At 41.2% G+C, this 13787-nt stretch overlaps 1 protein-coding gene across 1 annotated transcript in view; it reads right to left on the bottom strand.

Moving 5' to 3' along the window:
* Window positions 1-1078: 1078 nt before the first annotated feature.
* Window positions 1079-13787, bottom strand: part of numb (NUMB endocytic adaptor protein) — a 67762-nt gene continuing 55053 nt past the window's right edge. Inside the window, 16 exon segments of the mRNA XM_028437330.1 lie at window positions 1079-5202; window positions 6913-6976; window positions 6978-7042; window positions 7422-7478; window positions 7481-7544; window positions 7546-7573; window positions 8401-8694; window positions 8855-8880; window positions 8882-8941; window positions 8943-8978; window positions 8980-9000; window positions 9002-9064; window positions 9167-9193; window positions 9195-9221; window positions 9223-9309; window positions 10221-10295. Of these exon segments, the coding sequence (XP_028293131.1) occupies window positions 4448-5202; window positions 6913-6976; window positions 6978-7042; window positions 7422-7478; window positions 7481-7544; window positions 7546-7573; window positions 8401-8694; window positions 8855-8880; window positions 8882-8941; window positions 8943-8978; window positions 8980-9000; window positions 9002-9064; window positions 9167-9193; window positions 9195-9221; window positions 9223-9309; window positions 10221-10295 (1749 nt within the window). The 3' untranslated portion in view covers window positions 1079-4447.

Here is a 13787-nt window from a genome sequence, read left to right as displayed (position 1 = left end):
AAATTAATAATACAAATCTATAAGTCCATGAGACTCCTGGCCAGGTGTTTAAGGTAACGGACTTCTTCAGTTCTGATTAACTTTGGTTCCGGCATATTTCAGGATTCAGAGGATTGAGTTTAAGGTCGTACCAGAACGCGTGTGCGCACACAGTAGATTTGTATAATGACAATCACAACTTCTCAGTTTAACTAGTTCCAATAAGCAAAACTGAAGTTTGTTCTCAAAAAAAAAAGTAGTAGACTTTTAGAAGAAAAAAAATGTATTTATCGTTCCAGTGATGAAACAACCCTGCAATATTTATAATGAAGTTATCAATTTAACTTATTTCTAATTAGACCAGCCCACTTTATAAAGGGAAGTAAAAGTCTCAGTATTACCCATAACGTGAACTGAACTCTCAGCATTATCTGCAGGGCAAGAGTAAGACAAACTTGAGATTAGTGTAATAATAAAATATACATTGAACTTTTATTTATCTATGTTATTCATTGTTTTAACACCCCATAGCAAACATATGTTGTTGTACACAATTGGCCAAAATTGATACTTTTCTTCTCAAAAACACATTTTGTTAAATAAATACTAACTCTTCACATCTTTCTCTGCCCACTAACTTTACCAAAACACTGGAAATCTGATTCAAAATGAAATTATCCTGTCAACGAATAACACTTGTTTTCACTTCACAAGGTACATGCAGTCAATCAAAGTACACCTGGTTTCAAAATACTGGCTATTGTTGACGTTACAAAGAACTGCATAGACTTTTATGTTTCAGTTTTACAGGTATTTGCAATGAAAAACATGCAACCCACCATTTTTACACTAAATTTCTTGGTTGGGAACTGTATGTATGCCCACATTCAAAAGCATTCCACTAAAAAGCAAATCGTTTTTTTTTTTGTTCCTTTACTGTTTATTACAGGAGGTACAGTAGAAATACTATTTACAATATGATAGAACAGAAAAAGATTTACAGTAGCTTTGAGTGAACAAAATATCTATGAAACACAAGAGCATTCGGAACAAACAACAGCAAAAAGCCCAGATAAAAAGGGGGGGGGGGGGGGGGGGGGGGAGAAGATGGGAACTAAAAACAAAAAGCACAAGATTACTGTATCTAATCTCTGTGATCTTAAGGGTTAGACCATGTTTTCATTGACATCACATCTGATATTATCCAAGGCGATGAACCTGATATAAAACTGCTTGGTATGTCAGATGCACCATTGGCAATCATCAACTGTGATGTCACTGCAGCCAGCATCCATGGCTTCAAGGAGGGACATCTGGTCATAAACCTTCCACCTCCATGCAGAAAAGAACTCCTCTATGGGGTTGAGGAAAGGTGAATACGGTGGAAGGAAGAGACGTACCAGTCTTGGGTGGACTTCTAACCCTGTTGTTATTGCTTAATTGTGAATGATGGAAAGCCACATTGTCCAAGGTGATTACAAAGGTCCTCATGTTTTCACCCTCTTGATCCTGCTCTGGAACCAGGTGCTGGTGGAGATCATTGAGAAAGGCAAGGAGGAGCTCAGTATTGTAGGGTCCAACCTGACATCAGTAATCCTGTATTTGCTATTGCTGCACACATGGTAATGTTTGCTCTTCTCGGTCCTGGAAAACTGTGGCCCTTTTTCTACTTACATTTCATCAACGTTGACGCCTTTTGGCCACATAGAATCCAGCCTCCTCTATGTATATGAATTCATGAGAGGCCTGGTTAGCCTCCAATTCCATAACTCTCAAACAAAGTTCATGTAAATCTCATTACTGTATACCAAACTGTACTGTAACCTACTTGCAAAATGCAAAGCTTATAGAACCGTACACTGAATTGAATATGCAGTACTATACCTGGATATATTGTCACCATAGCTCCTTGACTCTCTACACTGTTCCTGTCAACGGGAACAGTGTAGAGCTGCTTCATCCACACTCTGTGTTTGGACAATGTCCACGTAATGGTTGTGAGGCTGATGCTATCGATATTGTCAAATATCTCATAGTCCTCCACAATTCTAGTTTGAATTCCATGCAGCTTTATTGCATTATTTGCAACAACAATTTCTACAATAGCAAGCTCTCGATCATTATTGAGGAGCTTCCTCTTCCCCCAGAGGAAGACATTGCATTCTTTAGAGGGACAAATAAATCAGCATATGCATTATTGTATGGCCTTATTGACACGTCAAGTGACAATAGAAACAATCCATGTAGAATGCAATACTTACCTGTTGGTTTGTTGAAAGATGCGTATAATGGAGGCAACTGTTGACCGACTCAAATTGGGGTGCACTTTTTCACCAGTCTCTCTCAGTGAAAGACCATGGTTGATTACATGGTCAATGATAGTGGCACAAATTTCATCACAGACTACTGTTCTTGCAGCCCTTGGAATGCTGCCACCACACATTCTTACACCTCTACCTTGCCCTCCCCTTAGTCCTGCTCTTCTCCCTGGGCCCCTTGCTCTTACTCTTCCTCGTCCGAACATTTTTTTTCTGTTTCCAAGAACATCACTCCTCAAAGTCCTCCTTTTAACCCCTGCCACTAAGCAAGACTGGAATTAGCTGTGGTTGGGCCAATTTACCCAGCACAAATCAGCTGTGTGTCAATTATTGAATAATGTGTTATCAGCTGAGGTGTATCGTTATTGAACAGACGTTTTTATACTGTATCTAAGGTTTAGAATATTGTTTTTGCTATTGTGGGATTTTGTGTGTTTACATTCGTAAATAATACAAAAACAATCCATAATTTTGTTGGGAGGTATAGCTTGTCTGTTATGAAAATGTAAGCATTGTGGAAATGTGTCCACTGACTGCATATTGTGTGAAAACGACGTTAAATGTGTGAATGGTCGGGCCACAAAAGACTGATGCTGTTCTAATTGTGTTTAGAGTTTTGAAAATGTGACAAATGGTTGAACAAACGCTTGTTAGCGACTGAAAAAAACTGTAATACCATTTTGTAACATTAGACATAAGTTGGTGATTGATATTGATATCTCCCTTTCCAACGGGCTGTGTGGTGTAGGTGTAAGTGTGTGTGCTGTTATTCATTCAGTCATCCTGGTGAGGGTCTTTACAGCCACGCCCATTAGCTCCTCTTCATGGTGCATGTTTCACTAAAAACACAGACTACTTTGTCCTCTACCACCATACATTTATTCAATCTTTTTACTTCAGTATTTCTCGAAAGAAGACGAATAAAGTAATGAAATATAATTACAAAATGGGGAGAAAAAAAAAATATATCAGAGTAATCATTTTCATGTTTGATTAAAAAAATAAAATCAATGATAAAGAAAAATCAGACAGTCAGAAGAACCCATTTTTTTTTTTAAATCTCCCTGCAGGTTTTTTCTGCTGCCAGTCAGAGCCACAGCAGGCTAATGGAGGTCAGGGCAGGTACTGTAGCACCCACACACACACACACACACACACACACTTATATCAAGGTCACCTGTAAGGTCAAATCATTCATTTTAGTGCTTGTGCAAAAGAAGAATTTAAAAATCAACTATTAAAAAGAAAATTAAAAAAAAAAGAGGTGGCGAAGCATGAGATGATGCATTCTTCTGTGTTAAATAAAATTAAAAAGATTGTTACCACACATGAAAAGAAAGACAACGTCAGGAGCGGTAGAAAGTCAAGTACTGAGAAGTACTAAACCATCAGGAACCAGTTGGGCTTCAGCGCCACTGCTAGGTCCACAATGATTGTTGCTGCAATGACACCTTATTTACAGTGAGACGCTTCACATCCGTCCACAGAACAGCCATTAAGAGCGTTATCGTCAAAAATAAGGATTTCAACAAAGCACAAACATAAAGCAGCTGTCCCTTCACAAAATCTCCTTACATTACATTAAAAATTAGCACTGCTTTGAGCTGTGTGTACAATATAGATTCTTTATAGATATATACATTTTTATGACTATATAATATAAACCATTTCTTGTGTACATGTATCATTATCGCTCGTCTGTGCCTTTGGCAAGATCACTTGCATCTCTTCTGTTAATTTCCCAAAGCTATTGAAAATATACTAGATGCATAAAAAATAAAGATTTTGGCATTGTCTCACTTTTTGTCTCATGGATCAGGAACTTAAGGAGTTTTCTCTGACTGCTGCACTGAAGATCTGCTGCCAATAGGGGGCGCTAGAAGCTGGATGTGCGTAAAGGCAAGCTGACGGCAGGTGTGGATGGGTTTGGATGTTCCACAGGATGAAGACAGGAGAACAGTGTGAATGATTCTGATTGGATGGCTTCATGTTCACAGTTTCACTGCTGATCAACGCTGTCGTCCCTTCTCATCGTTTCCTCACTGACACACAGAGTGAGCAGGGTGGGGGGCGTTCCCATCTCTACAGTAGACAATCACCAACCAGCTCAACCAAGTCCTGCCTGTCCAGTGCTTTGTGACTCCCAGTCTTCAGAGCTGGATCTCGAAGGTCTTGTGCAGCTCCGTAGAGAAGGGGTTTGTGGGGGAGGGTGACGTGCGTTGGTGTGAGCGGCTCTCCAGAGCTGCCCACTGCGCCTCGAAGGCATCTTCCTCCGGTTGCCGTGGAGGCTGTGTGGATGGGGAGGAGGCGGCCCAGCGGTCGGCCCCATTGAAGGTCGCGCTTCCATTGGACGACTGCAGGGGGGTGGGAGTGGCTGCGGCGGGTGGTGAAGGTTTGACGAAGTGGGCGGCGTTATCGTGCTGTAACACTGAGGGGGCTGGGAGGGGGAGGGGGAAGGGCTGAGGCTGCGAGGCCGAACCGAAGACGTTGGCCACCATCTGTGACGGGGTGATGCCGAACACGGGTACGCTGGGCTGGGGATACGGCAGACCGTTGGACATGGGGAACGAGGTTGGAGTCTGCGTGGGGAAGGCAGGCTGGCGAGGGGGCAGCACTGGGACAGCAGCGGGTGGGGGAGGTATGAAGGCCACTGGTGGAATAGATGGGAGCGATGATGCAGGCATGGTCATCGGGGGAGTGAAGGACTGTGAGGGAGGTGTGCATGCTGCCAGGATGGGACTGGGCTGAGGCCCTCGGACAGATTTAGTGACTTCCTCCAACCATCGGTCGGCTTCAGACGGGGTGCGTTTGTGAGAGGACAGAGCTGGAGAAGATGTGGGGGGGACTATGATCATCGGGGTGGGAGTAGACCAGCTGCCACCTGTTGAAAGAAAAAAGGAATGAGCTCCAAACAAATAATTAGTTCTATGATCATTAGAAATATCAATAATTACACAACAATGTTTAAGACAAATCAAATCCCTGTCATAAAAACTCATGACTAGGTCATAAAGCTTGGTCACGCTTTGTACATGACTGAGCTTCCTTTACATTTTGTACAATGTAAAGGAAAATATAATGTAATGATTTCCAGTCCAACGTTCTCTGCAGTCTGCATAAACACCACCTCATTAAACATGTTCTCATGTGTTCTCTGACATTGCCTTAAACACTCTAATTTGGATTTAAACAACATTAAATTGACACTAAGGGGTTCAAAGAGACTAAATAAAGATCTCTGGCAGAAGGGGTGCATGACCCTGGTCCTAAAGGGCCCTGTCCCGCATGTTTAACACTGGATTTCCACTGGAGCCATAACTGCTCCGCTGCAGGGCAATGTGCCGTCCGTTAATCAAAAACGCCTCCATTTTTCTGCAAATCCGTTGCAGCAAGGACTTGGGATATCGCGCAAGAATTCATGCGTAAATCGTGCAAAGTAGCAAGTTGTAGTGGACACAAAGAGACGCACAAAGCCATACAAATAGTTAATTGTGTCCTTGGGGAGGAGCAGAATGAAATCCACTTGGTCCTGCAAAAAAAATTGCTAATTTTGTCAAAAATGGCCCATTTTGGCTAGAGTCCAAAATGGGCCCGCTGGAGGCCCTGGGAAACCTTTGTTTTCAATGAGTAACCTCAGTCAATGGGAGAAAGAGTGAAAGCAAGGCAGGGCTCCAACTTTGATACTTTGGGGAAAAGTTGGGGAAAGCTCCTGATCGATGCACCACGATATGCCCCAAAAGTTTAACAATCCCAACTTCAGCGTCAGACGCACGTCAAAAACTTAAAATCTCAAAATGCACAGCGTCCGCCGCGTGAAAAGCTTTAAAACACGCCACACAGGAGACGAGGGACCTTTGATGGTCCCTAGAAGTGTGTCCACCATATATTGTGTATGTACACCTGATGCTGTTGACACTTTGGACGCGTTTGGTGTGAACGTGCCATAAGGGTTCTTTCACATACAGTATGTAGTTCGCGGGACTCGGTGCGGTTCAGGCAGTGAATCTGCAACATTGTTTCATTTTAATTTTGTGTGGTCCGCTTTCACACTACACTTTGTCAAGTGCAACAAACTTTATAAACATAACGTGGAAAAAAAGGGCGGTTCTTCTATTGGACAGAATACTTCAGCCTCCAGTAACGACAAAAATAAATACATCGGTCAGAAAAAAAGCATTTTACAAAAGAAATCCTAAAAACAAACCCCCGAGAAACGTAATTAATAATATTTCAGAATAACATAAGCCAAAGGTGACCCTGCCACCAGGACTATCTGAGGAAATATGTGAAAGCATCCTTAGATGCCTCCTGCTTTATTATGAACCTTGTTTCTTCAAAACAGTGTTTCTGTAAGTATTAAATTAATATAATCACTGACAATGAAAAGTAGAGATTTTACACATTTAACAAGATAGAATTTAATGCTTGATTGACTGCTGCCTCCTTTTCTTGTAAATCTGCAGCTATTTAGCACTGACAGTCTCACACTTCTAGTTGTAATCGATGCTTCTTTCCATAACAAACATTAAAAACGGTTCCAAGCAGCCTTTTCTCTTAACATTGAGACAGAACTTCACCACCGTCTGAGTACCTGCTTACCTGTCTGCACCGAGGCCAGGAGCCCCTGCTGGGTTCTTTGCCCAGGGGTTAGTGTCTCGAGCAGGCAGGGCGGGGGGGCAGCAGAGCTGGGGGGTTAGCTGCAGCTGTAGCAACAGCAGCAGAGAAGGCAGTAGCCGTGCCATTCACTAGAGCAATCAGAGACAGAAACTAATACAGGCAGGACTGTGCATACAAGCATGTGAAGTAATAGGTAGTCAGACGTGCACATTCTGGGACAAACACATGTTATAAATAATGTAAAACAGCACACGGTCAGATGGAAAGTACTGTACATGCAAAACAATCACAAGTGCACGTTTCTTTATTGCAGTGCAGTAATGTCAGTACATTCAGACAAAGTGGGTGCAAACAATAGAAATGGACACAAATAACATTTATGCACATCTAAACAAAAGAGTGATATTAGTCTGTTTTAGTGGAGAATAATATATCTATTGTAGTGAACAATTAGATCATTTGTTTAACATCCTATTAGAAGAACAGATAAAGTATTTGGACTTGTACCTGCTGCTGCTTCAGGAGACTGTGGGGATGAGGCTGCTTTAGGCATCGGAGCTGAGAAAAGGGGTCCTCTGGAGGTCCACTGAAGGCTGTGGTGATCTGAGTGCACAGAGAGCTGATGCTGTCCCACCTCTGCTTCTACCTCAGGGACTAAAACAATACCAGAGAAAGGTTAGGAACACTGGTACACGCAAGACGGAGGTGAAGTAACGCATTGCAAGTACTCAATTACTGTAATTGAGTTTCTTTTATGGGCACTTGTACTTTTTGAGTATATTTCTAAATCAGTTCCATTTCTACACCAAAACGTTACCGAGTAAATTATAATTTTTTGTTTTAAACAATAAACAGACATTGTGAAACTACAAAAAACTAAATGATCAGACAACAATCAAATGCATCACATCATAGCCGACCAATCAGATTAAACGTAATACACAGTGCCAAAACACATTTAATGCTGGTTATTTTAACCACTTTCTTGGGCTTCACGTTAGGTTTTCTACCTATTATGTTGTTACTCACATGGCACTGTTTTCAGAGTTCATAAATGTAGCTATACGTAGAGCCTGAGAATGTTTTTCATTTGAATTTAATTCATTGGTGTTAAAAATAAATTTACATTTTGAAAACCTTTTATTTTATACCGATGCCTTTGTGGAAAATAAATTAGGTTCCAGTTGTACAAGATTGAATCTTTTCCTTTTTAAGTTTATACATGAGATGTTTACTGTAAGGGAACAGTTATTACCACAAATAAACATGGAGGGTGAAAGTAACTAGTAACTTTTACCTTGAGTACTATCTAATTAAGCTACTTTTTAGTTGTACTTGAGTATTTATGTATGACTTGAGTACAACTTCAATCAAAGTAACAGTTACTTCATTTGAGTAGAATATATAACTACTATTTATAACCTCGGGTGCATGAAATAATGGACACTGTCAAACTGAAGGATTCAGCATTGAGGCTCACCTGTGTTTTTTGATGGGAAAGTCTGACTTGCGCTGCATGGTGGGACGGCCAGCCTCGTTCATGCGCAGCGACATCTGCCGTGTGAAAGGCGACGTCTTCTGGCTGAGAGCCGGGAAGCCTCTGAAGGAGACCTGCCTGGCCAGCGCATCGGCTGGTGCGTGGCGGCGAGGAATGCCTGAGGGTCCCAGCGTGAGCCCTGAGAGAGGCGGGGAGGACGAGGGGGACGGCGAGCCCCTGGTTGGTGGATAGAGTTCGTACCGATGATAACTGGGTTCACCGAGGCCTTCACATCTGTCTCTGCTGTCAGGAAGCAAACTAGATAAGTGGCACCAACAAACTGCTTTTAAGACTCATCAATATGAAATATAAACACTAGAATTATATTATAATAATATAATCAGGAGTTAGATTCAAAATTATTTTAGTAATAATACAAGACAAACGGTGCCCCCAAACTAACCTTTTTTTAGCATCCTGTAGCTGCCTCTATCACTTCATCCCGCTCTGCCGCCTCTGTTGCCGTAGTAACACGAAATGAGCCCTCGCGCGGTGAAAGTGGTTCTGTTGGCGTCGAAGGTAGCGGTTGACCCCACACTCCTTTTCACGGCCTTCTGCTTCGCTCCAGACAGGCGGCGAATGCACATCCCACAGCGTGACTGAGACGCTCTCCCTGAAAGAGACGTTAGCTCGTCACTAAATGGACTGAATGGCCTTCGTGCTAAAGCTATAGCAGAAAGCTATTAGCACAAAGGCTGATAACGTCAGCTCCTACCGCGTCTTTGATGGCCATGAAGCAGTGGACAAATCCATCGGCGTGTGGTGCCATCCCCTGCAGATGTATGAGAACGCCCTCTCAAAGTTTCTGTCTGGAGCGCAGAACGATACTTTCTCTATTGTCTGGTCCAAAATCAAGTCCTGGGAACACATGTGTACACATTGAACCTCAATAAAGAAAGGCCAACTGAGGCATTTAATTGTGAATTTAATAAATTAGAAGAAAAAGACAAACATATTAATTACATCAACCACATCCTAATGACCATAATGAGAGGATTCTGTATGGAACTTTTGATTTTAGGCAATAGAGATAAACACAATCCACCACAGTCTATAAAAAATACTATTTCTCTATAGGGAAAAAAACAACTGTGTAACACTGCCCTCTTTTTTTATTTTCTCCCTTTAATAAAGTGTTTCTTACCCTTCCTTGGGGAGGGCTGGTGATGGTCACAAATATGCAATAAACTAAATGTATTTATTGGATTTCAATAATACACGCAAAGCTGTCGCTAAAAGATTGCACGACATGTAGTGTTGAGCTTTGAAGCATGTGCAGATTAGGTAAAAAAAGAATAAGTTTAAAACTTTTATAAAAATCACAGTATTTCTTTTATCTACCAATTAAATGTATGTACCTAGTTGTTGTTGATCTTTCTGGTCTCCAAACATTGTTTACTGTCAGAGGAAAAAACTAAAGAAAGGAACAAATCAGCTTTCCCTCTTGTAACGTTTTCACACTGAGTGGCTAAATTAACCTTTAACAAAAAACATTTGACTTGAAACAAGCATCCAATCATCCAACATGCAATACCAATCATATCCAGGAGGTGTCAATATAAGCATTTGTGATGCAGTTCGAACCTGAAAACCTCTGCTGCAGTGCTCTATCAGTCTGGAGGTCACTACACACACAATACTAGGGCAACATGACAATCATGACATGGAGCCTGAGCTCAGCCATTAAAGCCTCTAAACTCACAAATACACCCTCTGTGTGCCTGAGCCTTTTGATGCACGCATTTCCAACTGAAGGGACTTATTATTACCTTTGTTTTGTCATCAACGACGCGAAGACCATCCGCCGACACCCACAACACGGCTCGCACAGGCTTCTTCCCAGCCTGCAAACACACGCACACGCGCACACACGCACGCACGCACACACACACACACACACACACAAACACAACAGGAACAGTAATGAGTTGTGTGCCTTCAACACCAGCCTTGGGTTACTTCCCTGTGTTATTCCTTGGCACCTACTCTCAGAAACAGAAATCAGTGAACACCACACACACTCATTCAAGATCACACCTGTGAATTCAAAGAAAGCAGCAAGATAAAAGACAAAGAGTTTTTAGTGCTGTGTTGGAACAAAAAAAATTTGATTAAAAGGTGGGTCTGAAATGTTGTGCTCTGATGCAGTGGACTGTGATAACCCCATTGGTTAGAAGGACAACAATACAAAGGAAACGCTCAGTCCACAAACTTCTCATTGTTCCATTCTGGGTCAAGGAAGAACGACTGAAGGCAGCGAGAAGGCACGCCTGTAATACAAAACACACAACATAGAGAAGTGGCCTGCCCCAGCCTGAACCACCACACCTGCTCACAGACACATGCATCATTGTTTGTCTCTCCCGTGTCTGTGAGTGTGTGTGTGCATCTTCAGACCTTCACAAGTGATCAAAGAGTGAAGTGAGAGAGGGAAATGATATCACGAGAACGCTGAGTAAAAGGGAGGAGAGACACTCAAACACACAAGCAATAACTTACTTTGAAAAGAATCCTTTGAAGAATTTCCTGTCTGGAAGTGGATATGGTGAAATGGGGAGGGTGGGTGAGAGGGGGGAGGGGGCGGATGGGAGGGAGGGAGGAACAAGGCATGAAAATGTTACGTAGGATTTCTAGAGACTCCCTCGAGCCCACAGAGAGGAATTCTTTCCATGATCCTTCATTGGTAAAGATGGAGCTTTGGTGTAATGGGGGACTAAATAAAATGGTAAATGGATGGATGATGAATGCTCAGTGTTAAAACTGTTACCTACATTTTTTACAAGATAAAATCATAGTCTGCCTCATTTAAAAAAAAAAAAAAAACACCATTTACTCCAAAAAGCTGCTCAAAAGTGTGCTTTCGTCTCCACCATAAACGCTGAGTTTGTTGACATTTTTGCGCATTGCATTGTGGGATGTGGAGTCGCGGAGACGGATGTATAGAACCTTTTTTTTTTTTTTTTTTTTTTACTTTATTCTGATATCCCGGGGAATACAGGGAATAAATGGTGTCAAGCGAATCGCAAAGAAATACAAGAAATCATACTATGGATGTGTACATTACACTACAAACTCAATATAAGTATATACTGTATATACTATATACTATAAGTGTGGTTAGAAGGATTTGGATGATGACCTTTCCCATTGAAGTATACTTCCAAGTTTCCCAAGATGCAAATCGAACCTACAACGACTTAAACCTGAAGCACACTGAGGCTAAATATCTCCGTTAATTCTCCACCTTTGAAAGTTCTGAAAACAATTTAAGTGAGAAAGTGACCAAGTAAATGATCAACTTGTGGTCATTTGATGCATAGGACTCACGTATACACATTTTATTCTGACATTTCAGAGACTTTCAGAGACCCGCCATTATTCTAGTGACAAAACTTCCAGTTAACTTCAAAACAAACGCCCTATTTACAAAAGCGTTAAACTAATGAAAGATGAAGAGATGCTTTTATTTTGAAAAGGAGATGTTTGATTTTTAGCTTGAAGCCGGTCCCAGGATGATTTTACATTCAGCTTGCAATGTATCATGGCACGGTTGAGTATGACTAGTGTACCCATCTTGCACACTTAAAATCTCCCCATATAGTATATATAGTATTTCTCGCATACTCAATCTTTTCATAATATCTAATGTGAAGTAAATGCACTGCATACTCATTTTGATGTCAGACTTAGTACGAGTAGTACGCAAGTACGCAATTTCCAACACAGGCTATGAAAGACTTCTATGCATTTGGACTCTACATCCCACAATGCAATGCACAAAAATAACAGAGGATTTACAGTGGAGATGAAATGAAACCTTTGAGAGGCAATTTCAACCTTTTTCTGTAACAATGATTGATTTATTGATCAATAATACACTATCATTTTATCTTTAAAAATTTATCTTGGATAGCAGCTTTAAAAAGTGATGAACTTAGAATCGCTATGAGGGATCTACAGTATCCTACAGTGAGATACATGATAAATGACAAAAAAGCAGTCACTGTAACTACTTCAATATGGGAAATCTATGTAAGGTTATTGTCTTTTCTGTTTGATACAGTTTATGCTGCACAACAGTATCGGTCAGTAATGAGAAAAAATAAAGCAACAAATCTAAATTCAATACAAAACTGTGAGGAAATGCTTTGATCACAGAACCTTACAGCTGCATGTTTGCTAGTTGACATTATCAAGAGAGTCATTAACATTTCAGACATGAAGTCCCACAGCAAGGATTACACTCAGCAGTTGGAGATAAGGTGGGCAGATGTTTAGGCAACAACTTCTTCTTCTCATTCCTTGACAAAAACATGTTTTTGTGTGTGTGTATTTGTTCAGCAGACAGAAATGGCCTCCCACAGACAGAAATTTAAGGTCAAGTTTATCTTAAACAACCACAGAAATTCATAAAGCCAGACCTGGCCTGATCCTAATCCCCTTTTTGGCCTCCCTGCTGCCCTAGAGCTCCTCTCCTCCTCTGATCTGAGGGAAGGAGTGCCACTTTGCTCCTGTTACAGCCATAGAGGAGACGGCACTCCCAGCACCATGTTAATGCATGATTTGACGTGTTACCCAGCACTTGAAATGAGCTAAGCACTTGCTAGTGTGTGTGCGTTTCTGTGCATATTCACTGTGAGAACCCACACAGTATTAGAAAAAAGGAAAAGACTGCACAGCTAGTGTTAGTAAGCTCTAGTTAGGTGAAAGGTTGGGATGACTAGTATGAGAGGGATGGGGGAGGGAGCTTTGAAGGCATTGCTCTGCAAAAAAAAAAACCTGCTCAAAAAGACAAAAAATATACATAAAAACAACTTTTAAATATTCAGGTAGAGGAAGTAGGGGAAAACCATTCTTAGAATAAATGACAGACAAGTCTTGACAATTAAGAAAAATTAACTGGGATGAAATGACGTAAAATAATCCAGCAAAACCTTTTAACCCAAGACTATTTTGTAGACCACAGCCCACACACTATGCTTTAGCATTCAGGTGCTATTATCAGCCTACAACACTGATGGTTTCTGTGAAGTGAAGAAAACCCACACACATTTGGGAACTCCACACTTAAAAGCCCCATTCAAAGACGACGACATTTAGCAAACGCACTGTCATGTTGTTGCCAAAACAATTATTATTACTGGTACGACATCCAACTGCATCTTTAGTAATAAAAGTCACAGGTGAAAAGCATGGAAAATGTAGTGATGCACAATATTATCGACCCGTTATCAGTACCTGACGAAATCAGCTTTAAAATCAAGTATAGGACATTGGCCATTTAGCCGAAATAATTAACAGATCTAAAAACAGGCTCATCTTCCTTGATAATCATA

Source organism: Gouania willdenowi, chromosome 22, assembly GCF_900634775.1.
Source record: "Gouania willdenowi chromosome 22, fGouWil2.1, whole genome shotgun sequence".
In the NCBI taxonomy this organism is placed as follows: Eukaryota; Metazoa; Chordata; class Actinopteri; order Blenniiformes; family Gobiesocidae; genus Gouania; species Gouania willdenowi.
The sequence above is the reverse complement of the archived record's forward strand: the minus strand, read 5'-3'. Positions and strand labels throughout refer to the sequence as shown.